Genomic DNA, 26475 nt, shown 5'->3' on the forward strand with positions numbered 1-26475 from the left:
GTCGCAGATTGGGGGGGGTGGACAAGTTGAGTGGAAGCTCAGGAACTCTTTAATTATGAGCCGGCATCATCACGAATAACCCAGTGCCCTGGCCTACTGATATCGCATGGGCCTTGACACTCAGCCACTCACCACACTGCAGGTCACAACGACATCCACTCAGTCACCCACTCACTCAGTCACCCACTCACTCACCTCACTGCAGGTCACAACGACACTCACTCAGTCACTCACTCAGCCACTCACTCACCACACTGCAGATCACAACGACACGCACTCAGTCACCCACTCACTCAGTCACCCACTCAGCCACCCACTCACCACACTGCAGGTCACAACGACACCCACTCAGTCACCCACTCACTCAGCCACTCACTCAGCCACTCATTCACCACACTGCAGGTCACAACGACACCCACTCAGTCACCCACTCACTCAGCCACTCACTCACCACACTGCAGGTCACAACGACACTCACTCAGTCACCCACTCACTCAGCCACTCACTCACCACACTGCAGGTCACAACGACACCCACTCAGTCACCCACTCACTCAGCCACTCACTCACCACACTGCAGGTCACAACGACACCCACTCAGTCACCCACTCACTCAGCCACTCACTCAGCCACCCACTCACCACACTGCAGGTCACAACGACACCCACTCAGTCACTCACTCACTCAGTCACTCACTCAGCCACTCACCCACTCACTCAGCCACTCACAACGACACCCACTTAGTCACTCACTCAGTCACCCACTCACTCAGCCACTCACTCACCACACTGCAGGTCACAACGACACCCACTCAGTCACTCACTCACTCAGCCACTCACTCAGTCACCCACTCACCACACTGCAGGTCACAACGACACCCACTCAGTCACTCACTCAGTCACTCACTCACTCAGCCACTCACCCACTCACTCAGCCACTCACAACGACACCCACTTAGTCACTCACTCACTCAGGCACTCATTCACTCAGCCACTCACTCACCACACTGCAGGTCACAACGACACTCACTCAGTCACCCACTCACTCAGCCACTCACTCACCACACTGCAGGTCACAACGACACCCACTCAGTCACTCACTCACTCAGCCACTCACTCAGTCACCCACTCACTCAGCCACTCACTCACCACACTGCAGGTCACAACGACACCCACTTAGTCACTCACTCACTCAGCCACTCACTCACTCAGCCACTCACTCACTCAGCCACTCACTCACCACATTGCAGGTCACAACGACACCCACTCAGTCACTCACTCACTCAATCACCCACTCACTCAGCCACTCACTCGCCACACTGCAGGTCACAACGACACTCACTCAGTCACCCACTCACTCAGCCACTCACTCACCACACTGCAGGTCACAACGACACCCACTCAGTCACTCACTCAGCCACTCACTCAGCCACTCACTCACCACACTGCAGGTCACAACGACACTCACTCAGTCATCATCAACCCTGAACGATCCACTGCTGGATGAATGCCTGGCAGACCAAGCCGTCGCCATCTGTCGCGGTAGTGTTTTGCGATGATGGACGCGGGGGAGGATTCAAGTTCAGCTTCGCAAAAGACGGGGGATGACGACGACGTTGATGGCTAACAATGGACAATAATGACGAACATGGATGATGATGGATGATGATGATGATGATCATGATGGATGATGATGATGGATGATGATGATGATGGATGATGATGATGGATGATGATGATTATGGATGATGATGGATGATGATGGATGATGATGGATGATGATGATGGATTATGATGATGGATGATGGATGATGATGATGGCTGATGGATGATGACGATGATGATGGATGATGTTGGTGATGATGGTGATGGATGATGATGATTGATGATGGATGATGATGGTGATGGATGATGGATAATGATGATGATGATGGATGATGGATGATGATGGTGATGATGGATGATGATGATGATGGTGATGATGATGGATGATGATGAATGATGGATGATGATGGATGATGATGGATGATGATGAATGATGATGGATTATGATGATGATAATGGATGATGATGAATGATGATGATGATGATGGATGATGCTGATGATGATGGTGATGGATGATGATGGATGATGATGGATTACGATAATGGATGATGGATAATGATGATGATGATGATGGATGATGATGGTGATGATGGATGATGATGATGATGATGGATTATGATGATGGATGATGGCTGATGGATGATGATGATGGATGATGCTGATGATGATGGTGATGGATGACGATGGTGATGATGGATGATGATGATGATGATGGTGATGATGATGGATGATGGTGATGAATGATGGATGATGATGGATGATGATGGATGATGAATGATGATGATGATAATGAATGATGATGAATGATGATGATGAAACTGCGCATGCCACGCCACAAGGTGTGGAGGCCACGCACCAAGCGGAGCTCACGGGCGCGTCGCCGCGGTTGCCCGGGGCGACCAGGTAAACCAGGTGAGGTCGCGCACCGGCGGTGGCGGTGTCCAGCGATTGTGTGGCGACCGCTCCCCCCGCCCCGCCCGCTACGACGGCCACCCCCTGCAGGAGGCCACAATGCCGCATTCTGCTGCAGATCCAGGAGCTCAGCGAGCGTGCAGCGCTACACAGCGGTTCGCGCGGCCAGGACAATGCCGGGCCACGCGATCATGGAGGCGACGCGCGAGCGAGGAGGTGGGGGGGGTGTGGAGGGTGTGGGGGGGGTGTGGGGGGGTGTGGGGGGGGGGGCCCGCGACGACAGCCGTCAGCTCCGTCACGACGCGCTGCGGAGCCGCGGGGCTTGTCACGGATCAGCGCGGCTTCCGACAGCCTCTCGTGCTCCGTGCACAATAATGCGACCAGTTAGTGGCTTCCTCTGAGCCCATTCTAATCACTCACCGGTTCGCTCCACCACCCCCCCCCCCACCACCACACCCGTGCGTCTCGCCAAGGAGCGAGACGCACGCTCCCCCTGTCCCATTGCGCGCGATGGCAGCGAGAGGATGCGGGGTGATGGGGGGGTGGTGGTGGGGGTGGTGGTGGTGGTGGTGTGGGGGTGGTGGTGGTGGTGGTAACGCGAAGTCATACACGGGATTTATTGACGCGCCACGGCGCCCATGTAGCTCTATCAGCCACCACCACCACCATCGTCATCATCACCACCCCCATTAGTCCACACGCATCGGGCATTACTCACCCCTACATCATCCCTGGGTCTGCGGAGGAAGATGACGACGCCGCGCACCTCGGTGACGACACAGATGGTCCCTGACCGTCTCAGTGGCCAATCAGCCATCACCACCACCATCATCATCATCACGCATCCATCATCAATCATCATACAACCATCATCCATTATTCATCCATCACCGTCCCCCTCCGCCCCCCTTCCATCAACTGCGATCCATCCATCTGACGTCGCAAGAGGTTGCGCTTGAAGCAGCAGAGGAGTAGCAGCGGCTGGGGAGTCTGGGGAGTCTGGGGGGTCTGGGGAGTCTGGGGAGTCTGGGGAGTCTGGGGGGTCTGGGGGGTCTGGGGTGGCTCCGTGCTCCGTGCTCTGTGTGGGCTGCACTGTGGGGGGGGGGGGGAGGGGGGCAAGGAGGGAGCAGTCTCGCCACGCTACGAACTCGGAGACCCGAGATCGATTCCCGCTCACGGCCACCAACAGCGGTGACGATTATCTGGACCGGTCTTGGGCCTCCCCTAGCTCGACTCAGCCTCAAATCAGTAACCCTTTTCAGCGATTTGTAAACATCGCCACCGGGGGAGACAAAGGCGGCCCGGCGTGGTGCTGGCCACCCACCCCCTTCGTGTGCCTTGCCAGGCCTTCATAGGTGCTGCTATTCGCTAACAGCACTTGCCCCAGCAGTCTGTTAAGGCTACACGGGGGGTCTTTGTCTTTGGGGGGTGGGTGGGTGGGTGTGGGGGTAAATGGGTGATGACTGAGGTGGAGGAGGAGTGTGGCAGTGTCTGCAGCACCCGTGAGCGTCTCGCAGCAAGAGGAGTCATCGGTAACGCGACGGACCGCTCGGATGTCGATGCCACCCTTCCGAGACCTGCGCGGCGAGCGAGCACCCCCTGACTTCGCCTCCAAAGTGCGTCACGTGATACCCCTCGCCTGGCACGCAGGAGGTCGTCGGTTCGATCCCAGACCCTGGCGATTCCTTGTTGCGTATTTGGAGACCGCGTGCTCTCTCCCTCTCTCTCTCCCTCTCTCTTGCGTTGGTGGTCGCGTGGATTTGTCTTCGGGGCCTCCAATGTGGCCCTCGACGTTCAGAAACACGAGTTTAGATGGTTATACGTCCCCGCGTGTGATGATGACGATGACGATGCAAGGCACTTGGACGAGCTATCGTGTGTGGCCAGGTCGCCTCTGAACAAAAGCCAATAGCTCACAGAACTTTAGCTGATTGACAAAATAAATGCAAGCTAAAATAAATCATCTTTGACAGCCGAAAATCGAAAAATGGCATCCATCACTGTAACACACTCTCCAACATATCCATTGAATCTGTCTCTCCCTTATAAGGCATCGTCAGAGCGCGCATCACTCACTCCTCATTGGACACATTATTTGGTTGATGATGTTGGTAATGGTGGTGTTGGTGATGGTGGTTGCTTACGCCCCCCACCGAAGATGAACATCAGTGGAGGGATGCAGACAAGGCCGATGAGTCAGAGGCCTTCTATAACCTCCTGTCCCAGATGCTAGCTAAAGTGGCACCTCGGGATAAAGTCAGTCTGTTGGGTGACTTTAATGCCCGAGTGGGTCATGACGCAGACACCTGGGTTGGAGTGATTATAAGGCATGAGCCAAATCAGCGCAATAACAACAGAAGGAGGCTGCTAGACTTCTGTGCAGCCCATGAGCTTGTAATTACTAACACGCTGTTCTGGCATCGGCACATCCACACAACATCATGGATGCATGCCGGGTCCAAGCATGAACATCTGCTGGACTACGTAGTGACGGAACAGCGGATGCAGGCCCATATCCTTGACACGAGGACCTACCGTGGAACTGACCTGCACACTGGCCATCGACTTGTCATCTGTAAGATGCGCCTGCCATTCTTCCACTCCGGTGGTGGGTGTCCATCTAGGACCCCATTCAAACCTACAGTGGCCTGGTCTCAGCTGGCTGAGGATAGTTACGAGCAGAAATTTTAACATCGCTTCCAGCTGGGGTTGGCATCGTCCCGTCCCCCCCTCTTTCTGATGCTGAGGGGAAATGGGTGAGGTTCAGGACTGTGGCTCATGCATCTGCAACGGCTGCATTGAGAATGCGTTCCAGACCTCCAGAGAGGCCCTGGCTGAAGGAGGAGATGTTCCAGCTGGTTGAGAGAAAACGAAAGGCCCACTCCCGTCGTCTACAAAATCCAACATCGGAGAATGAGGAGGCTTCTTGCAGCCTTCACTCAAAAATTTGGAGAGCCGTGTGGCACTGCAAGGATGAGTGGTAGGGGCGGGTTGCTGCGGAGATGGAATCTGCCTCAGTTACGATTTAATCACGATTTAATTCCATCAAGAAAGTTACTTGCAGCACCTCACCTATCATCATCCTTAAGGGAAAGAACGGGAATCCAATCTCCGACCCCCAGGAACAGGTCTGCAGGTTTGCAGATAACTTTTGTTAAGTCTTGGGGGAGGGGAATTCCCTCCGCTCAGACAACATCATGGAGCAAGGTGGAGACTGACCCTGCTAGGGCTGCCGTGACTCAAATATTGGCAGAAGTAGCCACCCCCTCTGAGTGGTTGGCTGAGGTGCCATCTGTGAAGAAAGTCCAAGGGGCGATCCCAAGTCTGAGACAATCTCCTAAACGAAATGTGTGTGCAGACTGCCCTACATGACATAATCCCAACTATTTGGACCACAGGACAGGTTCCACAGGATTGTACCAACTATAGTGGTATCTATCTTCTCAGCGTGCCGGGAAAGATCCTAGCAAGGATTATTCAATGTCGCCTTGCCAGGCACGCTGAGATGCTTGCGGGGCCGCGATGTGGTTCAGTAAAGGGTGGTCCTGTACAGATGCCATATTATCTGTCCGTTTGCTACAACAGATATGGAGGAAATTCCAACATGACCTACATCTCTGCTTTATTGACCTGGTCAAGGCCTATTATACCATCAGTAGGTCTGGACTCTGGGTTGTTCTTCGTGCTTTCGGAGTCCCTGACCCTCTGCTTACAATCATTAAGGACCTTCATAATGGTGAGCGGACCCGGATAAAACTAAGTAGCCGGGAGTCGGAGCCATTCCCTGTTCACCATTGGATGCAAAAGGAATGTCCTCGAGCTCCCACATTATTTAATATGTATTTTGACCACGTACTTCGTGAAGCATTCGATGGCTGTTCCGGAGGAACTTCTAACTGGTACAGATACAAGGGGAGGCTGATCGATGCCCGGGTGCGGTCAAGGGATGGCTCCCTATTGGTTAACCATGTAATGTATGCCGATGATCTGGTAATTGCTGCTCACTCAGAGGAGGAGTTGGAGGCGCTGCTGCTGAATCTAGAGCTTGCCACTAAGAGGTGGGGCCTTACCATCAGCCCCACCAAACTAAGCACCAGCCTGGGTATTTTGTATCATCGGACACTCCACTCCCACAACTCCCAATTGGTGATGGGGCAGTTGTGGAGAGGATGAAGAGTTTCCCATACCTGGGCAGTGTGCTCATGACCGGCTCCGGTTTGACAGCGGAGGTCTCACTCCGAATCAGTAGAGTGGCATTATCTTTTCATCGGTTGCGTAACGCTGTGTGGAAGCTACCTGGTGTGTTACTCCGCACTAAGCTTCAGGTCTTCTCGGCCACGGTCATGCCCTCCCTTCTCTATGCTTGCGAAACGTGGACCCCCCTAATGGAGCATCTTCACCGGTTAGAAACATTCAGGCTCGCCTGCCTACGATCCATCCTGGGTTTAACCATGCTGGATTGTGTGAGGAGCTCACAAATCCTTGAAAGATCTGGACAAAGTCCCATCGGTGAGCTCCTCTGACAGGCGAGGCTGCGTTGGCTGGGTCATGTAGCCCGCATGCCCAGCCACCGCATGCCGAAACAGCTTTTGTTCGGCCGGTAATTTGCAGCATCTGGTTGACGTCTTTGTCTTCGATGGGTTATAACAGAAAAAAACGAATGCCGTGGACGCATCCCAATAAGCCGGGCATTAGGCTCTGGCCACGTGCTGAGAGAGCCGGGCGCTAGGCGGCTCACCGAGCACAACCGAATCGATTATCGCGCCGCGCACGATCCCTGGCCACAAAGTGCCGTCCGTTCAGGTCACTGTTGGGGGTTTGTACGAGACCACGACACTCGATTTGGACAGCGGGTAGGGTCATTCCACTTGGACTCGCTCATCCAGTCAGGGAAACAAAGAAACGAGACAGGCTACCGTTCAATGCAATGTTATAGTCTCCGGCTTCATCATGTGGAGTGAGCAAAACGGACCCTGAATATGCCCTCTCAGTCACGCTCATAGCGAGTTCCGATTGCAAGGTAACCTTCTTGCCATCGTCGCCTCTGCGTAGATCCCGTGACTCGGGTCCTTCCAGTCATCACTTCACCCCTGTCCCTACCGTGGTCACCCGCTCCTACCGGCAGGGCCTTAGAGCAAGAGGACCACTGTGTGACCTCTGCCGTGGGGGGAGGGGGTGGGGTTGCCGTCGTCAGTAGCCACGCAATGCTTTCGTGGAAAGGGAACCTTGAGGCGATGGCTCGGAGAGCCGAGACGACTGGACATGTAACCCCTCTGCTGCAGCCTCCATTGTATCCTCGTTCTGCCTGCTCTGCCGTTGAGGTCTTCTTTGGATCTCTCCGGGATCGATATTTGGACTATTGGTGGTACGCTGGTGCAACCATCGCACACGGGGTCCTCACAGAGCAGTCTGACGTAACAGTTTGAATGAGCACATCTGTTTAACGCTCTTTAACAAAGACGCCCGACCGTCTTTGTCTCCCCAACGCTGACGTTTACACACCGCTCCAGGGTACACAGCGGTGGCCCCGGGGGGGGGGGGGGGGGGGGGACGCCGAGGTTCGCCGCGCGCCAACCGCCGCGCCACCGCTCCCCCAGGCACCACGGGGGGGCCCAGCCGAGAGTCGGGCGGTGGCGGTGGTTGTGGCGGTGGTGGTGACGGTGGTTGTGGCGGTGGTGGCGGTGGTGGTGGTTGTGGCGGTGGCGGTGGTTGTGGTGGTGACGGTGGTGGCGGTGGTGGTGGTGACGGTGGTGGCGGTGACGGTGGTGGTGACGGTGGTGGCGGTGGTGGTGGTGACGGTGGTGACGGTGGTGGTGACGGTGGTGGTGGCGGTGAGGGTGGTGGTGGTGACGGCGGTGGTGACGGTGACGGCGGTGTTGGTGGCGGTGCTCAGCGAGGCATTTCCGAGGTGCCGGGTGGGGTGGGGGCGGTGATGGAGGCGGCGCTCAGCGAACCGTGGAGCGGAGCCCGGGGCCGACGGCGACGCCCGCGACGTTTGTTTTGGGAACGGGATCGGGGGGGGGAGCGCCGAGGGAGAGAGCCGAGAGAGTGAGCCGAGGGGGAGAGCGAAGGGAGAGTGCCAAGGGAGAGAGCGAAGGGAGAGAGCTAAGGGAGTGAGCCGAGGGAGTGAGCCGAGGGAGAGAGCGAAGGGAGAGCGCCAAGGGAGAGAGCGAAGGGAGAGAGCGAAGGGAGTGAGCCGAGGGAGTGAGCCGAGGGAGAGAGCGAAGGGAGAGCGCCAAGGGAGAGAGCGAAGGTAGAGAGCCAAGGATGTGAGCCGAGGGAGTGAGCCGAGGGAGAGAGCGAAGGGAGAGCGCCAAGGGAGTGAGCCGAGGGAGAGGGCGAAGGGAGAGCGCCAAGGGAGAGAGCCGAGGGGGAGAGCGCGAAGGGAGTGAGCTGCGTGACCAGGAGGAATGACGCCCAGGGGGTCGCCTTTCTGAAATGGAATCGCCGTCTTTCACGCTCTGCTCGCTAAGTGGCCCCAACACCGCCTGCCCCCCCCCCCCCCACCACGACTCCCGGCCGTGCCGCGCGGAACATTTGAAAAAGTCGGAGCGATGTTCATATCCGACTGGGCATTCAGGCGGTTCATCGTTTCCCCGTTTGCAGTCCCGGGCCGGGTTGCGGATAATTCCACATATTCCTATGGCGGGGCGTTGAGCCTCTTCAAAATCTACGATGGCGCTTCACACTTTCGCACAGAATGCTCTTGTCCGTGCTGGTGGCGTAGCAGCTGTATCGGTTTCTTTTGCTGCGCACGCGATGACGCGCGAGGACCTGTCTCTGGGTTGGTGGCTGGGCTCACCTGTGTCTGGTGGCGGTGCGTGGTTCGCACCTGGCCACGGATTTTTCTGTTTCCCGTTTTAGTGTCATTACGATACGATTTTTTTTTCTTTTTGTAACGAAATGCACGCTTGCGTTGATGGTGACGCGTTTTTTTTTTCTGACTGTGGCCGTTGTTGACGGCTCGCGCGAGGGGACGCACACGGACTTTGTGTATTGGATTCTGTTTATTGGTGACTCTCGCTGTGTGAAAACCTAAACCGCCAGAGCATTTGCTGCTGGGTAATAAAGGATTTCAAAGGTCAAAAACAAAAAAAGGAAAAAAAGTTTGGCACGAGCGGTCATTTTTAAATCGGCCCCGTGGAGCGATGAAGGGTCGGGTTCAAAAAACAAAACAACAACACACTCCAGCGGCCCGGGTTTGAACTCGGAAACCGTCTGCTTCGCGAGACGCGCACTGCCATCCACTGAGCCATTCGCGGGTCAGCCACTGGAGATGCATGGCAGGCCACGCAGGGTCACGGGGTGGGGGGGGGGCAGAGTGGAGTGAAATCTGGCCATCGACTGGAGCTCCTCCATCTGATGAGCGCGAATCCAAGGGCTCTTGGTCCTCTGGGTTGAGATGTAGAGCGACGCTTTTCACGGCCGGTGGAACCAGCGCCGTCGTTTGCTGCAGGTGGCGAGAAAGTCGCGCTGCGTGTGTCTGTGTGTGTCTGTGTGTGTTTGTGTGTGTGGCTGTGTGTGTGTGTCTGTGTGTGTGTCTGTGTGTGTGTCTGTGTGTGTTTCTGTGTGTTTGTGTGTGTGTCTGTGTGTGTGTGTCTGTGTGTGTTTCTGTGTGTTTGTGTGTGTGTTTGTGGGTTTGTGTGTGTGTTTTGTGTGTGTGTTTGTGCGTGTTTCTGTGTGTTTGTGTGTGTGTGTGTCTGTGTGTGTTTCTGTGTGTTTGTGTGTGTGTCTGTGTGTGTCTGTGTGTGTTTCTGTGTGTGTCTGTGTGTGTTTCTGTGTGTGTCTGTGTGTGTCTGTGTGTGTTTCTGTGTGTTTGTGTGTGTTTGTGTGTGTTTGTGTTTGTGGGTGTGTGTGTGTGTTTCTGTGTGTGTGTTTGTGTGTGTGTTTCTGTGTGTTTGTGTCTGTGTGTGTGTGTTTGCTTGTGTGTTTGTTTGTGTGTTTGTGTCTGTGTGTGTTTGTTTGTGTGTGTGTTTGTGTGTTTTGTGTGTTTGTGTGTGTGTTTGTTTGTCTGTGTGTGTGTGTTTGTGTGTGTGTCTGTGTGTGTGTGTTTGTCTGTGTGTGTTTGTGTGTGTGTCTGTGTGTGTTTTCTGTGTGTTTGTGTGTGTGTCTGTGTGTGTTTCTGTGTGTTTGTGTGTGTGTGTCTGTGTGTGTTTGTGTGTGTTTGTGTGCTTGTGTGTGTGTTTGTTTGTGTGTTTGTGTGTGTGTGTTTGTGTGTGTGTGTTTGTTTGTGTTTGTGTGTTTGTGTGTGTTTGTTTGTGTGTTTGTGTGTGTGTGTTTGTGTGTGTGTGTTTGTTTGTTTGTGTTTGTGTGTTTGTGTGTGTGTTTGTGTGTGTGTTTGTTTGTGTTTGTGTGTTTGTGTCTGTGTGTGTTTTGTCTCGGCTGGTGAAACAAACAAACAAAATGGAGAAATTTAATCCGAGCCCGGTCATAAAACTTCCCCTCGAGGGCGGAGACGCAGCGCGCGGTCGCCGTTTGAAGTCGGCGCCTCTCCCAGCTCCCATCACGAAGCAGCAACACGACCCCCTCCTTCACCAAAACCTCGTCTCTACCTGGAGGACGGGGGTGGAGCGGGGAGGAAGGGAGGAGGAGAGGAGGAAGGGAGGGGGAGGAGGAGGGGGTGGAGGAGGAGGGGGTGGAGGAGGAGGAGGGGGTGGAGGAGGAGGAGGGGGTGGAGGAGGAGGAGGAGGGGGAGGGGAGGAGGAGGAGGTGGATAAAAATGAGGAGGACGAGGAGTAGGAAGAGGAGGAGGATCGTCACCGCGTGGGGGCGCCGGGTACCAGGAGCGAGCCCAGGGAGCTCCGTGCGAGCGGTGACCGCGTTGTTTCTCACTGGGGGGGGGGGCAACCGGAGGTGGCCGAGCCGCGAAGCGCCCGAAGTCTCTGCAGAAAACGAACCGGTGGTGCCATTCCTGCCTTTTGCGATTCACCTTGGGAACGATTGAGAGGGAGAGAGGGGGGGATCGCTTTGTCAATGTGCGCGCACAGACGCCGACGAAGCGAGAGGCGCCGAGGAGCAGAGACGTGGAGAGGCGGAGACACAACGAGGCGTAGACACGCGGACACGCGGACACGTAAGACGTGCGGGATCGCGGAGACTTGGGTGACACGGAGGAGGGAAACGCGCGGCCCGAGCACGCGGGGCCCTCGGCTCTCCAGAGGCGCGACCTCTGCGCGCCGTGACGTCACGGTCCGAGTGGAAAGTCGCCCGCGTCGCCTGCGGACCCTAAATTTGGGCTCCGTGACGCGCGGCCTCCACCAGCACCCCCACCTCCACCACCTCCACCAGCTCCACCACCAGCTCCACCACCTCCACCACCACCTCCACCCCCACCACCTCCACCACCACCTCCATCTCCACCACCACCTCCACCTCCACCCTCACCTCCACCACCAGCTCCACCACCTCCACACCACCCCACCAGCTCCACCACCTCCACCACCACCTCCACCCCATCCACCACCACCTCCACCACCCCACCACCAGCTCCATCTCCACCTCCACCACCCCCACCACCACCTCCACCACCACCACCACCACCACCACCTCCACCACCTCCACCACCTCCACCACCCCCACCACCAGCTCCATTTCCACCTCCACCACCCCCACCACCACCTCCACCACCACCTCCACCACCACCACCTCCACCACCACCACCACCTCCACCACCACCTCCACCCCACCTCCACCATCTCCACCACCATCTCCACCACCACCTCCACCCTCACCTCCACCACCAGCTCCACCACCTCCACCACCACCTCCACCACCCCCACCACCAGCTCCATCTCCACCTCCACCACCCCACCACCACCTCCACCACCACCTCCACCACCACCACCTCCACCACCTCCACCACCTCCACCACCAGCTCCACCACCACCTCCACCACCACCTCCACCACCACCCCCACCACCCCTACCACCTCCACCACCACCTCCACCACCACCACCCTCCACCACCACCTCCACCACCCCTCACCACCCCTACCACCACCTCCACCACCACCACCACCACTACCACCTCCTCCACCACCACCACCACCTCCACCACCACCACCTCCACCACCAGCTCCACCACCTCCACCACCACCTCCACCACCACCCCCACCACCCCTACCACCACCTCCACCACCACCACCACCACCACTACCACCTCCTCCACCACCACCACCACCTCCACCACCACCACCTCCACCACCAGCTCCACCACCACCACCTCCACCCCCACCACCCCTACCACCACCACCACCACCTCCACCACCACCACCTCCACCACCACTACCACCTCACCACCACCACCTCCACCACCAGCTCCACCACCACCACTCCACCACCACCACCCCCACCACCTCCACCACCACCCCCACCACCCCTCCACCACCACCCCCACCACCCCGACCACCTCCACCACCTCCACCACCTCCACCACCTCCACCACCACCACCTCCACACCAGCTCCACCCCCACCACACCCACCACCTCCACCACCAGCTCCACCACCACCAGCTCCACCCGCACCACCCCACACCTCTACCACCAGCACCACCCCCACCACCACCACCACCAGCTCCACCCCCACCACCTCCACCCAACCACCACCACCACCCCCCCCTACCACCTCCACCACCACCACCACTTCCACCACCTCCACCACCACCACCTCCTGCACCACCACCTCCTCCACCACCTCCTCCACTACCACCTCCTCCGGCTGCTGCTGCTGCTGATGATGATGCAGCGGGGCTAAGTAGCGCCCCTGTCACAACACCAACATCGCTCACTCCATCGTCACTCCATCGCTCACCGCGACCGCCTGCCGCAGCGTCACTGCGTCACTCACCTGCCCCAGCCGTAGTTTGCACGCCGCAATGGTGCAGTGCACCAGTTGGTATCGGTGCATTCATAATCAGTGGGAAGGGAGGGGGGAGCGGTGGTGCAGTGGTTAGCGCACTTCGCTACGAACCCGGCCACCCGAGTTCGATTTTCCGCTCACGGCCAAACATCAGTGACACAATATACGAACCGGGTCCCTTGGGGGTCTCCCTTGGAGCTGTCTCGGCTTTAAGTGAGTGGCTGCGGTGCCACACAACCAACTCGCGTGCCTTCATAGGTGCTCGCTATCAGCGCTTGCCGCAACAGCGTGGTAAGGGCTATATGGGGTGTGTGGGAATCTTTGTCTTTGTGTATGGAGCCTCATCAGCAAGCCCAACAAGAGAGGAGCACCTGCCGGGGTACTTTGTGTGATGGAACACTCCGCCACGCCATCTCTCCGCGAGTCATTTGCTGACCGCGGAGCAGACGGAGGAGGAGCTCCAGTCGGTGGCCCAGTTTGCTCACGACCAGCTCCGGTTTGACAATGTGGGTCTCATTCCGAATCAATTTCGCAGCATTATCGTTTCATTGTCTGCGTGACTCTGTTGCGGAAGTCGCCCATCCTGTCGCTCACGTGCAGCCAAGAACGATGAGTCAGATGCCTTCTCTTACCCGTCACAGATGCTCGCTAAAGTGGCCCCTCGGGATTGAGTCATCGTCTTGGCTGACTTTAATGCCCGAGTGCGTCCTGACGCTGGCACATTGGAAAGACATGGGCCAGATCAGCTCGATAACAACGGTAGGAGGCTGCTAGACTTCTGTGCATCCTACCGGCTTGTAATCACCAACACGCTGTTCCGGCATGGGCGCATCCACACACGCGCCGGCCTAAGCAAGAACACCTTGCTGGACTATCTAGTGACGGAAAATCGGATGCGGGCCAATGTCCTTGACACCAGGACCTACCGTGGAGCTGATGTACGCTCCTGGACAATTGGAGGCAGTCGCCCTCCGACAACAACGGAGGGCAGAGGAGCGACGCTCACAACAACGAGCAGAGGGGCGGGCAGCTAAAACGCAGCAGGTCGGCACAGTAGGGGGCACAGGTGGTGCATCAGCCATTCATCTCAGACAGTCGACCCATGGCACCTGGCTCTGTCCCGTGACCTCCTGCCAGCGGGCGTTCGACACTTCACGTGGCCTCAAGGTGCACATGGCCTGGCACAAGCGCCGTGGTGACGTCACCGCCCCTTAGTGGCGAATGGCGGTTGTGGTTGTGTGAATGTGTGTGTCAGAGAATTGTGTCGGCCGTGGTGCCGGCCACCCACCGTCTCGTGTGCCGTACCGGCCTTCGTATAAGTGCTCCTCGCTAACAGCGTGTGCCACCAAACGTCTGCTACGGGCTACACGGGGGGGGGGGGGGGTCTTTGTTGCGTGTGTGGGGAGCGGTGGTGCAGCGGTTAGCGCGCTGCGCTACGAACCCAGCGACCCCGAGTTCGATTCCCGCTCACGGCCGACACCGGTGACGATTATCCCAACCGGTCCTGGGCCTCTCCCCCCGAGGTCGGCTCAGCCTCCGATGAGTGCCCTGGCGCGGTGCGTAGACACACCGCCACTGGGGAAGACAAAGGCGGCCGGGCCGGGCGCGGTGCCCGACCAGTCTGTCAAGAGGCTGCACGGGGCGGCGTGGGGACCCTCCTCGTCCGCGCGTCTCGGGAGGAGGAGCGGCGTGGGGAGGGAGCCGCGTCCGTGTCGTGCGCGTTGCGTGAGCTGGTTCGCAATGTAGGGCCCGATGGTGAAAATCCCCTTACAAGGCTCCCCCACCCCATAGAAAGAGACACAAAAGAGCCGCTTTAGGACTCCACAGAGTGGGGGATTTGCTCTTGAGCTCGTAAGCGCCGTGCCGGGGTCGACGGCTGCGCGTGTTTGACTGTGGTTGTCGTTGTTGTTGTCGCCTCGACTTCTTACGCCGTTTTTGCGCTCATTGACCTGCGAACGTCATCGTTGCGGCGCGGGGATTTCGTAAGCAGATCTGACGCGTTGTGTGTGGTGTGGTGTGTGTAGTGTGTGTGGTGTAGTGTGTGTAGTGTGTGTAGTGTGTGTGGTGTGGTGTGTGTAGTGTGTGATGTGTAGTGTGTGTGGTGGTGTGTGTAGTGTGTGATGTGTAGTGTGTGTAGTGTGTGATATGTGTAGTGTGTGGTGTGTGTAGTGGTGTGCGTGTGTGTGGTGGTGTGTGTAGTGTGTGATATGTGTAGTGTGTGTGGTGGTGTGTGTGTGTGTGGTGTGTGTGGTATGTAGTGTGTGTGGTGGTGTGCGTGTGTGTGGTAGTGTGTGTGGTGTGTGGTGTGTGTAGTGTGTTTGTGTAGGGGTGGTATGTGTGTGGTGGTGTGTGTAGTGTGTGGTGGTGTGCGTGTGTGTGGTGGTGTGTGTAGTGTGTGATATGTGTAGTGTGTGATATGTGTAGTGTGTGATATGTGTAGCGTGTGGTGGTGTGCGTGTGTGTAGTGTGTGGTGTATTTGTGTAGGTGTGGTGTGTGGTGTGTGTGTGTGGTGTGTGTGGTGTGTGCGTGGTGTGTTGTGTGGTGTGTGTCTGTGTATACGTGGTGTGTGTGGTGGTGTGTGTGTGTGGTGTGTTTGTGTGGGGGTGATGTGTGTGTGGTGTGCGTGCTGTGTGGTGGTGTGTGCGTGGTGTGTTGTGTTTGTGTGGGGGTTGTATGCGGTGGTGTGCTTGTGTGCGTGGTGTGTGTGTGGGGCGTTGTTTGGTGTGTGTGTGGTGTGCGTGGTGTGTGGGGGAGTTGTGCGGTGGTTTGCGTGGTGTGTGGTTGGTGTGTTGTGTGTGTGGTGTGTTTGGTGTGTGTGGTGGTGTTTTGTGTGGGGGTGGTGTGCGTGTGTGCGTGGTGTGTGTGGTGTGTGTGTGGTGTGCATGGTGTGTGGTGGTGTTTTGTGTGGGGGTGGTGTGCGTGTGCGTGGTGTGTGTGTGGTGTGTTTGGTGTGTGTGGTGGTGTGTGTTGTGTGTGGTGTGTTGTGTGTGGTGTGTGCGTGGTGTGCGAAGTGTTGTGTGGTGGTGTGTGTGGTGGTGTCTGTGTGGTGTGTTTGTGTGGGGGTGGTGTGTGCATGGTGTGTGTGGTTGGTGTGTGGTGTGTGCGTGGAGTGCGTGCTGTGTGGTGGTGTGTGTTGTGTGTGGTGTGTGCGTGGTGTGCGAAGTGTGTGTGTGGTGGTGTGTGTTGTGTGTGTGGTGTTGTCTGTGTGGTGTGTTGGTGTGGTGTGTTTGTGTGGGGGTGGTGTGTGGTGTGCGTGGTATGTGTGTGGTGGTGTGTGTGGTGTGTTGTGTTGTGTGTGGTGTGGTTGTGTGGGGGTGTGGTGTGTGTGTGTGTGTGTGGGTGCGTGGTGTGTGTGTGGTGTGCGTGGTGGTGTGTGTGTGGTGTGTGTGTGGTGTGTGGTGTTTGGTGTGTTTGTGTGTGCGTGGTGTGTGTGTGGTGTTTATGTGGGGGTGGTGTGTGTGGTGCGTTTGTGTGGGGGTGGTGCGTGTGAGATATTAAGACGACAAAGGCAGTTCGTGTGAAGTCAGGGGGGTGGAGGTGTGCCGAGATAGCGGGCGGTCGTGGGAATGAAGAGGGGGTGGGAGAGACGGGGCGAGGCGTGGAGACACGGCGAGGCGGAGGGGGTTAATTGGAGGAAAAGGGAGTTGCGTGCTGAGAGGTAAAGTGTAGGCAGGTAGGGGAGAGCTATGGGGTGGGTACACGTGGTCATCCGGTCGGTGGTGATGGTGGTGATGGGGGGTTGGGTTGGAGGGGGATATCTCTCACCGGTGGCAACACAAAACAGCGAGACACAAACACCGCGCGTTGCCAACGGCCGCGCGCGGCGTCAACAATGAGGACGGGAGCCGCGCGGCTCTAAAAATAATTTCCCAGGAATAGCGACGACGACGACCACGACGAGAGAGCGAGAGAATGGATGAGTCGGTGAAGGTTGTGTCGCGCCAGGGTGAGCAGGGAGGGGTCGTGGTGGCTGTGGCTGGGTTTCTCACGCGCACCGATACGCACGGCTACACGCTCACGGACACACGCACATGCAGCAGCAGTATCAGCCAGTGCCGGATGAAGCGAGTGCGGGGCCTATAGCTTTATGTTGTTAAAGGGGCCCTAAAAAAAACCAGAAATATTAAAAAACACAATTTTTTGTACTTGCCTAGCATTGTTTTTTTTTACATTTGCTACACAGCCAGATAATACGACAAATCGCTAACCTTAAACATCCAGTCGTTCGTAAAAGTTGAAGGCAGTAGAGTACTATAGTAATAGAGCAAGTGCACAATCACTGAACCGGAATTGATAGCTAGCAAGCATTTAGCGCGGGGCCCTTGAAAGTGCGGGGCCCACAGCATATTAGCCACTTGTGCTACTAGAATAATCCGGCACTGGCTATCAGCAGCAGCAGCACCGACTGTCTCTCCGAATCTCTTTGAGCGGAGGCAGCGGCCTCGTTTTCGGCCGTGGGGTATTGCGAGCGGCGATGATAAATATGTCCGATGCGTTCTCTCTCAAGCAGGGGGAACATCTCCTCCGTCGGCCAGGGTATTCTGCGGAATTCCTGGACTGGGTAACCCGTGAGGTCACAGCCGCTGCGTGAGCGGCAGCCGTGGACCTCACCGATTTCCCCTTGCCATCGGGGTGCAAGTGCTGGACAACCAAATAAATAAATGCTTGCAAATGTTCAACACGCTATTTTGGGTTTGAATGGGGTCCTAGGTGGACTCATACCGCCAACATTGGAAGAACGGCAGGTGCATCTTACAGGCGACAAGCCGATGGTCAGAGAACAGATTGGTAATTCACGGCTTCAAGAGCATGGGTTAGGCATTAAGTTTTGCCACGATAGTCTAGATCTCTCTTGCTTGAACCCCAGCATGCACCCATGTTGTGTGGATGCACCAATGAGGGAAACCGTTGGTCATCACATTCGTGGCTTGAACAGAAGTCTAGCAGCCTCTCGCCATTATTGAGCCGATGTTGCATACGCCTTGCAAATATCCCTGCCCGAGTGCGTGCATCATCACCCAATTGGGCAATAAAGCCACCCAATACAGTGTCTCGGGATGCAACAGGCCCATGTAGCCAACACGTGGAAGAGGGCGTCATAAGACGTCTGGTTACCTTGCCTGCGTTCCTGCACTGGTGTTCATCTTCAGTGAGGGTGTAAGTCACCACCACCACCAACACTATCGCTCAGCTTAGTTGATAGGGTGGTGAGCCCACACAAGCACGAGGCCCATCGTCTTCCATTCCTCGTATTATACCTTCATTATTTTATTAAGAAGAAGAAGAACCACTCCATAATAATAGGGGTTTCCCATTTATTCAGCCAACAAAACTGAAACCTTTTTACAAGGATTCATGTCTATATTAACCACAATACTTGCAGTCAAAATGCAAACAAAAACCATACTATGATGGAGCACCAATTGGTCGAGGCTCAAAAGAAAGCCGTCCCTTGGTGTGGACCAATCAGTTTCAAGGACAATGCATCATATTATCATAGTATGTTTTTTTTTGTTTACATTCTGACTGCAAGTATTGTGGTTAATGCAGACATGAATCCTTGTAAAAAGGTTTCAGTTTTGTTGCCAGAAAAAAGGGGAAAAACCCCTATTATTATATTTTGGTACTGGCAAAGGAGGTCTAATGATGAAGAACCACTCCGTTTAACACGTAGGCTTTCGCGACCAATATTATTCTTGTTAAAGGTTTTGCGGTTAGATCGCATGAGTATAAATGTGTCGTAACCCTCCACCACCCGACACGGTCAGCAAGGGTTGGTCACGTAAACAACGCGTCAATAAGTTACTACTTCAACCCACCGGTGTGTTGGAGAGTAAATCCACACGCTGTGGATGTGTAGATGTTTGTGGGTTTCCTCTCCAACACACCGGTCTTGGCGCCTGATTGGCTCACAAGTGATGACATCTAATTTATCCGCTCAACTTAAGACCGAAACAGGAGGAGGATTTCTCCTTAACTCGGGCTGTCGCCTGATGAGGCTGTTTGTTTGTCGTTTGTTCAAATTACCGGTGAAACACAACGGCAGTTGAATCGTAAATGTTGCAGTGGGTTTACTCTCCAACACATCACCGGTGTGAACTAGTACCTAATGGGCACGTCTTTGTTTACGTGACTAAACCTAATAGGCTGTCGGGTGGTGGCGGGTTTTACAACACACTTATATTTATGCGATCCTAACCCCCCCCCCACCCCCCCAAAAAACCCCCCCTCTATTATGGACTTCCTGAGGATTACCACAACGGCAAACGCGTGTCACACGTGTCCCTCTCCTGGTCTCCCGTGTGCACTGTTTCGTGTCTAAAGGCGTCTCCATGTCTCCAGTGGTACCTCCGCGCGTCCCCATGTCAGTGAGCCTATGACGACCGAGTCTCTGCGTGCCTCTCTCTCTCTCCCCGTCTCTCTCTCCCCGGCCTCTGCCTCCCATCTCGGCGCCTCGGTGGCCTCGCGCGCCGCCCCTCGGCTCTCGCTCGGCTCTGCGTGCGCACGGCGGCTCCGCGTGGCCGTGGGTCCCGAGCGGTGTCACCTCGCCTCTCAGCGCCCCCTCATGGAGCAACGTGCAGCAGCAGCAGGAGGAGAATTTTACATAGAGTCGGGGAACCCCAAAACACGAATCATCATATTGTGCACTGTGAATCACTGAGTCATCATATTGCACTGTGAATCACTGTGAATCATCACATTGCGCACTGTGAATCACTGTGAATCATCATATTGCACTGTGAATCACTGTGAATCATCATTTTGAGCACTGTGAATCACTATGAATCATCATATTGAGCACTGTGAATCATCATATTGCACTGGGAATCACCGTGAATCATCATTTTGAGCACTGTGAATCATCATATTGCACTGTGGATCACTGTGAATCATCATTTTGAGCACTGTGAATCACTGTGAATCATCATATTCCGCTGTGAATCACTGTGAATCATCATATTGCACTGTGAATCACTGTGAATCATTTTGAGCACTGTGAATCACTGTGAATCACCGTGAATCACCGTGAATCATATTGCACTGTAAATCACTGTGAATCATCATATTGCGCAATGTGAATCACTGTGAATTATCATATTGCACTGTGAATCACTGTGAATCATCATACTGCACTGTGAATCACTGTGAATCATCATATTGTACACTGTGAATCACTGTGAATCATCATATTGCACTGTGAATCACTGTGAATCATCATATTGCACACTGTGAATCACTGTGAATCACTGTGAATCACTGTGAATCATCATATTGCACTGTGAATCATCATATTGTGCACTGTGAATTATCATATTGCACTGTGAATCACTGTGAATCACCATATTGCGCTGTGAATCACTGTGAACCATATTGTGCACTGTGAATCATCATATTGCACTGTGAATCATCATATTGCACTGTGAATCACTGTGAAACATATTGAGCACTGTGAATCACTGTGAATTATTATATTGTGCACTGTGAATAACTGTGAATCATCATATTGCACTGTGAATCATCATATTGCACTGTGAATCACTGTGAATCAGTGAAACATATTGAGCACTGTGAATCACTGTGAATTATTGTGCACTGTGAATCACTGTGAATCATCATATTGCACTGTGAATCACTGTGAATCATCATCTTTTAGCACTGAATCACTGTGAATCATCATTTTGAGCACTGTGAATCATCATATTGCACTGTGAATCACTGTGAATCATCATATTGCTCTGTGAATCACTGTGAATCATCATATTGCGCTGTGAATTACTCTGAATCATCACATTGCACACTGTGAATCACTGTGAATCACTGTGAATCATCATATTGCGCACTGTGAATCACTGTGAATCATCATATTGCACTGTGAATCACTGTGAATCAGCATAGTGTGCACTGTGAATCACTGTGAATCATATTGCACTGTGAATCACTGTGAATCATATTGCACTGTGAATCACCGTGAATCATATTGCACACTGTGAATCACTGTGAATCATCATATTGCACTGTGAATCACTGTGAATCATCATATTGCACTGTGAATCATTGTGAATCATCATATTGCACTGTGAATCACTGTGAATCATTATATTGCACTGTGAATCTCTGTGAATCATCATATTGCACTGTGAATCACTGTGAATCATCATATTGCACTGTGAATCACCGTGAATCATCATATTGTGGTGTGAATCACTGTGAATCATCATATTGAGCACTGTGAATCACTGTGAATCATCATATTGTGCACTGTGAACCCACCCAGCCTCCCTCCTACCAGGTACCAGCCCGGGGCAACAGACAGCATCAGCCAGGCCGTTTATTAAGACCCGACTCGCGTAAGGACAAACGAAACAATTCAAAGTTCACACGAGGGGCTGACATCTCAGTGTGGGTGGCTTCCAGGTGAAGGTTCGGGGCAAGGGTCGGGGGCGTCACGGGGAGCCAACCCCTCACTTCCAGGTCACCGTCTCCCCGGGTTTGAGTTCCCTGGAAGGAAGGAACACGCACACACACACAAGACAAAGGTCAACCCGTTGTAGCCTTAACAGACTGTTGGGGCAAGTGCTGTTAGCGGGTGTGGGTAGCCAGCACCACGCCCGACCACCTTTGTCTCCCCAGTGGCGACGTTTTTACACGGCGCACCAGATACCCGAGGCACACAAACGCAAGCACGCACGCACACACGCATGCAAGTGCACGTACACATGCACGTACACACGCACGTACACACGTACACACGCACGCACACACGCACGTACACACGCACACACACACGCACGTACACACGCACGCACACACGCACACACGCACGTACACACGCACACACGCACGCACACACGCACATACACACGCACGCACGTGCATGTACACACCCGCGCCTATTCTCAACGTGAATCTACGTGACATCCATGTGACGTGATGGACAAGGCAGTTGACTTGTACAACTGCGAGTTTGAGTCCGAGTCAGCGAGTGATTTATATCCACATTCCGGGGTCAATGATTACTCTCGTTTTGCCTCCCGCTTACAAAATGGAATTGACCCAGGCACCCTCGCGAGGGGAGCGTGAATAAAAACTCACGCGTCAGAGCGGCTTCCCGCTGACACAAGCTCGGAGCAGTGCTCACCTCCTGTTTACGGCCGTCAGCCAGTGATGGGTTAGACCCCATTCATGCGATGGGGGCCAAGTTACTACAAATGGTAATCACTTTGGTAGAACACCTCTTAACAGCCGCCCCTGTGGACGACTAGTGCCGAGTGGTGAGTGACCCCGTCCCTCAGTGCCGAGTGGTGAGTGACCCCGTCCCTCAGTGTGTGGTGGTGAGTGACCCCGTCCCTCAGTGTACAGTGCCGAGTGGTGAGTGACCCCGTCCCTCAGTGTGAAGTGGTGAGTGACCCCGTCCCTCAGTGTGTGGTGGTGAGTGGTGAGTGACCCCGTCCCTCAGTGTGTGGTGGTGAGTGGTGAGTGACCCCGTCCCTCAGTGTGCGGTGCCGCGTGGTGAGTGACCCCGTCCCTCAGTTTGTGGTGGTGAGTGGTGAGTGACCCCGTCCCTCAGTGTGTGGTGGTCAGTGGTGAGTGACCCCGTCCCTCAGTGTGAAGTGCCGCGTGGTGAGTGACCCCGTCCCTCAGTGTGCAGTGGTGAGTGACCCCGTCCCTCAGTGTGAAGTGCCGAGTGGTGAGTGACCCCATCCCTCAGTGTGCAGTGGTGAGTGACCCCGTCCCTCAGTGTGCGGTGGTGAGTGACCCCGTCCCTCAGTGTGCGGTGGTGAGTGACCCCGTCTCTCAGTGTGTGGTGGTGAGTGGTGAGTGACCCCGTCCCTCAGTGTACAGTGGTGAGTGACCCCGTCCCTCAGTGCGCGGTGCCGAGTGGCGAGTGACTCTGTCCTCACAGGGCACAGTGCCGAGTGGTGACAGCGAGTGACCCTGTATTGTACATTACGGCGTGTGATCGAGAAGCTGTGTGCTGCGTGGTCACAGCGAGTGACCCCGTGCCGGCTGCGTGGGCTCCACCTCGCGAACAACTTGCTCTTGTTGCGGTAGTCGACCATGGTGGAGTCAAAGTGTCGGTCGAGGCGCCATCCGATCACGAAGCCCAGAGGCACCAACATCAGCGGCCAGTTCTCACGTACGAGATGCAGAGCACGCATTTCCACTGCACACACAACAACCACCATTCGCCAGCGAGTACGTATGTTGAATTTATTTCACAACTGTACGTAGCCAACCGTGACGTCATCGCGGTGCTCGTGCCAGGCTAGGTACACCATGAGGTCAAGTGAATTATCTCAGGCTCGTTGGCAGGAGGTCATGAGAGAGACTCTGGTGTTACGGGTTGACTGAGACATGCACACTGTGCCAACCTGATGCGTTTTAGCTGCCCGGCACTCCTCCGCTCGTTGTTGTGAGCGTCGCTCCTCTGCCGTTCGTTGTTGTTGGGATGGGCAACTGCCTCCGACTGCCCAATCACGTCTTTTACAAGGCTCCTCCGCAAAGGCTGATCTTAGACACCACTGGTACCGGTCATCGTCAAATTCAATCAGCTCCACATCCTCCTGTACCGCATCAGCCCACCTCTACTCTTGTCCAATCGGCGCCGATTTAGCTCCCTCTATCCGGCCAAACAGAAGCTGCATGGGCATGCGGTGGCTGGGCACGCAGGCTACATGACCCAGCCATCGCAAGCTTCCTTTGCGTGAGTAAGAGCTCACTGAGGATGGGTCTCTTTACAGAACTTTCAAAGAACTACGAGCTCCTCACACAATCCATTCTGCTTAAACCCACGATGGATCGTAGACAGGCCCAGCCTGTTCCTTCAAAGGGCTCCACTGCACACACGAAGATATAAATACAGACAACATATTGACACATATAACACACATAATACAGAGTGCAAAGGAAATACACAGCATTGACACAAAATAGACAGCACACGACGACACACAGCACACAACAAAGGCAACACTTGAAAACGACACATTGAACATAAACAAACACACACAAAACATATATAGTCACTTAACATAGAGAACATACATACACAGTACACACAACATGCACAGACCACACGTACACAACAGCCGATCTCCAGATTAGTCGTAACAGACTAGTGTTTGGGCAAAGAGCACCTATGAAGGACAACACAGCACACGTATCCCTTGTGGCGATGTTTACACATCGCCCCATGTACTTATTTAAGGCTGAGCCGACCTACTGGAGACCCAGGACCGGTTGCGAAATTCGCCACTGGCCGTGAACAGGAATCGAACTCGGATAGCCAGGTGTGTAGCGCAGTGCGCGAGTCACTGCTGCACGGCTCCCCACGACACGCGGACACGACACACACACCACACACACACCACACAGGCACACCACACAGGCACACCACACAGGCACACCACACAGCACACCATACAGGCACACCACACACACACAGCACACCACACAGGCACACCACACACACAGCCCACCACACACACACCACACCATACAGAACACCACACACACACACAGCACACCACACACACACAGCCCACCACACACACACCACACAGCACACCATACAGTACACCACACCACACACACACAGCACACCACACACACACACCACACAAACACAGCACACACAGCACACCACACACACACAGCACACCACACACACACCACACACACAAGCACACACACCACGGACACCACACAGACCACACACACCATACAGGCACACACGCACACCACACACCACCAAGCACACACAAAACCACGCACACCACACAGGCACACCACACACACACAGCACACCGCACAGGCACACCACACACACACAGCACACCACACACACAGCACACCACACTGGCACACCACACACACCACACAGGCACACCACACACACCACACAGGCACACCACACACACACAGCACACCACACAGCACACCAGACACAGGTACACCACACAGCACACCACACCGGCACACCACACACACAAACCACGCACACCACACAACACACCACACACACCAAGCACACCACACAGCACACCACGCACACCACACATAACACCACACACACACACCACACAGGCACACCACCACACACACCACACACGCACACCACACGGACACCGCACACGCCACACCGCACCCGCCACACCACACACGCCACACGAACACCACACACGCCACACACACCACACACACACACCACACACGCCACACGAACACCACACACACCACACACGAACACCACACACACCACACACGGACACCACACACACACGCCACACACGCCACGCGGACTCGCTCTCTGCGGCAAAGGTCAAGCCCTAGGCCGGAGAGCCTGCGTCTCGCCTAGCGCCTCAGGCAGGGCCTCTCCGGCTCTCGGTTCCCCGAGCTCCGCTCGTCAGGGCCTCTGCGGCCACAGCCGCGTCCCCTGAGCCACCCCAGGTCCCCGTGACCCCCGCCAACTCCCCCGTGACCCCCACGTCGCCAACCGCAGACGAACGTGGGCCAGGAGGAGATGTCGGCGAGCCTCTTTCCCACATCGCAGCCGCGCTCACCGCTCACCCCTCCTCACCCGCCCGCCATACGAATGTGGAATGTCCCCGACTCTGTCGCTCTCCCTCAGGACCCCTCTGTCATCCCCTCGCCGCCTCTCACCAGTTATCCCCCTCCTCTCCTTGCTGCTAAGCCCTGCTCCGCGTTCGCCTCACTCAAGTTGCGACCTTCGTCTCCGTCATTCGCCAATCCCCCCCCCCAACACATGCCAGTTGGGCTCGCCCGTCCCCGTTGGTCTCGCCCGTCTAGTTGGTCTCGCCTGTCCCCGTTGGTCTCGCCCGTCCCCGTTGGTCTCGCCCGTCTAGTTGGTCTCGCTCGTTCCCGTTGGTCTCGCCCGTCCCCGTTGGTCTCGCCCGTCCCCGTTGGTCTCGTCCGTCCCCGTTGGTCTCGCCCGGCCAATAAAGACATCGATTATTTCCGATGCGTTATTGCGGTACAAGGAGCGGTGGCGCACTGGTTAGGGCACTGCCCCATGAACTCGCGCAACACCAGTGGCGGGGTGATGTGGGAATTGGCCACGTCCCCTCCCGCACCTCCCTC

The 26475-nt window shown here is 55.4% G+C and overlaps 1 protein-coding gene across 2 annotated transcripts; it reads right to left on the bottom strand.

Moving 5' to 3' along the window:
- Nucleotides 1-21687: 21687 nt before the first annotated feature.
- Nucleotides 21688-26178, bottom strand: NDUFB1 (NADH:ubiquinone oxidoreductase subunit B1). 2 transcript variants are annotated; one of them, XM_076051897.1, is made up of 4 exons: nucleotides 26038-26138; nucleotides 23748-23897; nucleotides 23398-23539; nucleotides 21688-21873 (listed from the first exon to the last, which is right to left on the bottom strand). In XM_076051897.1, the coding sequence occupies exons 3-4, from the start codon at nucleotides 23532-23534 to the stop codon at nucleotides 21837-21839; spliced, it is 174 nt and encodes a 57-aa protein (XP_075908012.1). In that variant the 5' UTR covers nucleotides 23535-23539; nucleotides 23748-23897; nucleotides 26038-26138; the 3' UTR covers nucleotides 21688-21836. The 2 variants fall into 2 exon arrangements, with proteins under 2 accessions (XP_075908012.1, XP_032830182.1); XM_032974291.2 differs by lacking the exon at nucleotides 23748-23897 and having other exon boundaries at nucleotides 26038-26178.
- Between the last annotated feature and the right edge of the window lie 297 nt (nucleotides 26179-26475).

This window comes from Petromyzon marinus, chromosome 53 (assembly GCF_048934315.1).
Source record: "Petromyzon marinus isolate PM22_M1 ecotype Great Lakes invasive population chromosome 53, UKy_Petmar_22M1.pri1.0, whole genome shotgun sequence".
Classification (NCBI taxonomy): domain Eukaryota; kingdom Metazoa; phylum Chordata; class Hyperoartia; order Petromyzontiformes; family Petromyzontidae; genus Petromyzon; species Petromyzon marinus.